At 34.5% G+C, this 3,413-nt stretch overlaps 1 protein-coding gene across 1 annotated transcript; it reads right to left on the bottom strand.

The window, feature by feature from the left end:
• Nucleotides 1–6: 6 nt before the first annotated feature.
• Nucleotides 7–3,279, bottom strand: LOC109341930 (integrator complex subunit 9 homolog; the record flags this gene model as incomplete). Its single annotated transcript, XM_019579904.1, has 8 exons — nt 7–129; nt 236–287; nt 724–809; nt 988–1,105; nt 1,378–1,469; nt 1,566–1,658; nt 2,584–2,779; nt 2,933–3,279. Coding segments are annotated over 8 exons (1,107 nt in total), but the record flags the coding sequence as incomplete, so codon positions are not given.
• Between the last annotated feature and the right edge of the window lie 134 nt (nt 3,280–3,413).

Here is a 3,413-nt window from a genome sequence, read left to right as displayed (position 1 = left end):
CTTTGCAATTTTTAACTCTGAACTGTTCTTTTGGCATGATACTTCAAAAGTTTCAGCTTCAGTGTAATGCAAAACTAAAAAAGGCTTCTCACTTGGAAAATTGATCTGCAACCTCAAATCCTCAGGGAACTAGAGAATGAAAAACAGTAAAAACAAAAACAGATAATCAGTTCATAACACATGTATACATATAAAACAATGTGTATAAAGGATAAAGCAAACTTTGTACAATTACCAGAACCGTCTTTGGCTGTAATGTCTGCAACAAAGGTTGAACTTTCCGCAACCTAAATGTTGAAATCAAAATAGAGAGATAATGCTCAATACATAAATCAATTTGTTGTTACCAAAAACTATACTTTCTATTAACTGAATTTCAAAGAAAGCATAATTTTAAAAATAGACTAAAAAGTATCACGAAAAGGTAACTTGAAATGGGGAAAGAAAAAGGACACAACGATGTAGTCCTATTTCCTGACTGAAAAAAGATAACATTTGGTAACAGGGAGCATATCCATAAACTATTAATCTACAATGTTTATAGGCCAACAGTTATCAGGATTGTATTTTACATTATTAATAGGTTTTTCTCTCATGTTCTATGGCTCTATCAGTTATAGGGCTAGATGTTTTTACAGATTCAGAAAATGATTGGTGAGAACAATGAGACGTATTCATGAATGTGCATATTGGAAGAAGCAACTAAAGGAAAGGTAAACTTACCCGATCCCAGAGGAAAACACACACTGAAGAACCTTCATTGCAATTGGCTGGAAAGGTAAGAGTGCCAGCTCAGGATTCAGCACATCCTGCAAATAGTGAATTCAATGCAACATTGGTCAAAGCCATTCCAACATCATTAAAAGGACAAAACTTAGAAGACCACGTATATCAGTATACGTTTCTCTACAAAAAAGGTATTCAACAAATAAAATGACAGCAATGAACCATCAGAGGTACTTGTGTTATAGAGGGAATACATCACACCTCAAGGATAAGTAAAGATTTTGGATCCCCACACCAACATCGAAGCAGATGAACAGCAGGACCAATACGCAGACTCCAGTGACCACAAAATACAATGCATGGTTCCTGCCAATTCATTCTATGAGCAATTCAAAAAGAAAGTTCAGGTAAACAATCTTTTACTGATGCAATTTAATAAAATTGAATGCTTCTCAATTGTCTTAGCTGAGGCTATGATCAGAAATTCTAATTGAGTTAGGAAATACAATTTGCCCCAATAATTAACATTTCTAAAGGATATGATTTTGCATCTAGAAAGTGAAAATGGCACTAAATTTTATAAATCATTTCCACTAACCAACATTTCATTATAAGAGAGAAGAGAAGGGAAAGATAAGGAGAAAATCTTACAAGAGTTTGTGTGCATGAATAGCAGGGACTACATGAATCCTTTTCTCCTTTAGGAGCTTAACATATGCAAACAATAATTCCCCAGCAAATAGCTGCAATACCGATCAAAGTAGGTAAAAAATGTCAAATTTTGTAAATAGAAATATGCAAGTGCCATGGAACAAATTCATGAATATAAAAGTTCGTACTCTTTCTTGCCGTTGTTTGCAAAGCCACTCCGGTATGATGTTAAGAAATGCTAGTAATTCTTCAGCCACTGAAGAAAATATATAAACTGGAATCTACAAATACAAGAATAATTAACAGAAGAAGAAAGTGAGAAGTCATCAAAGGTTTTGCTCCAAAACTTCCATTTGCCAGTTATGTTTATTTGATTAGAAAACTCCATTGATTCCCACCCCAATTTACAAACTTTTGATGGAACTTTGACTTTCCCTGTCTTTCCCACATCAACCATAAAAAAAATGAAAAAAAATAATTAAACAACGAACACCGGCAAGCAATATTATGGGTCTAAGACTCTTAGCAAACAAAAATACAAGAAAATAAGAAACACAAAAAGAATCTGAGACTAGTACCACATAAATTGCTAAAGACAGGCATTTTACCACTGTAGATTTTCTAGAACAAAAAAAACAAAGCCTTTCCTCACTAGGTGAGATCAGCTACATAGATCAAATGACATCATTGCTTCTATTGTAAACCATGTCTTCAAACTTTCCATTTTAAACTAAATCATTCTTAATGGTTACACATAACTTTTCTCGGCATTCCTCTGCCTCCAACGGTTGGTGTATCCTCCACCTAATAGACTTTATTTATTGAGACTATAATGGTCATCTCCTGACATTACCAAACCACCTAAGGTGAGATTCTACATTTTTTCCTTTGTAGGTGCTAGTGTCCCTCTGATGCACTCATACCTAATCTTTATTTTGTCTTGTATCTCAAATCAGCTACCCACAAATCCTTACCCCGATAACATTGACTTCATCATATTCTTATTGGCTTTTTATTGCCTAGCATTCAGTACCTTACAACATTGTGGCTAATAAAAAGATATGGATAAAGGCATGTAGTTTTGGAGAACAGAATACAGCAATTCTAAACAAGGCTAAATGATGATGACCCCAGCAAAATATATTCCATTGTTCTTTGACTTTGATAAGCATTCAATAGAGAACATACTACAAAAAGAGAGGATACCTTCAAAGCTGAAGCATCTAGTGATGTTGCAATTTCCTCCAAAAGCTGCAAAATAGTTCCTAGTCGATTAACAGGAATAAGAACCGAACCACCACCTTTGACACACTCTATAGCACATGAGGATATGAAAATCAGTTTCTCCTTTTCTTCTAAATTTTCATCAGAGTTGAGGTTGAATTCATCAAAATTTTGAAAACTGCATTAATAATCAACATGGAAGTCAATCTTACCAGAAGAATATTTTCATTACCACACCTTATGGCAAATTGAACTATTAGCAGAAATAAGCAAACAATTGTGTCTATATATAACTCAAGCTTGAAGGGAATAGAATTTCAAAATACCATACCTCATAGGTAATAGCTTATCAGCAGTTGGAACAGAGTAATTATCCCCTTCCTCAACATCTTGTGTATCACACAAGGATGAGAAATCTGAATAAATTAACGCATTAGTCCCATGTAGACCGCGGTAATCAAAACTCATTGCATGAGCAGAAATGAAGCTGGAGCTCGAAAGATATGCAATATCTCCCTTTGGACCATTTAGAACCCAATTACAACTACCTATTTCTACACCTGAGCTGAATGCTTTTATAACCACTGTACCATTATAGCAAGCTTCCTCAGCATATTTAAGTGTGTGGACCTTTAGTATGCAATCCTTCACGTCAGCTGCAGTGAGAAATTTCCCACGTTACAACCTCAAAAACCAAAATTTACTATATTTTAATTTGAAGCATAAATGAACTGAGCTACACTGTTCACATAATAGTGTAAGGACTAAGGAGCAAGGCATTAACAACACTAACAAGTAATATATGACTTAGA

Source organism: Lupinus angustifolius, unplaced genomic scaffold, assembly GCF_001865875.1.
Source record: "Lupinus angustifolius cultivar Tanjil unplaced genomic scaffold, LupAngTanjil_v1.0 Scaffold_942, whole genome shotgun sequence".
NCBI classification, from domain to species: Eukaryota; Viridiplantae; Streptophyta; class Magnoliopsida; order Fabales; family Fabaceae; genus Lupinus; species Lupinus angustifolius.
Note: the sequence above shows the minus strand (reverse complement) of the source record. Positions and strands in the feature narration are given on the sequence as shown.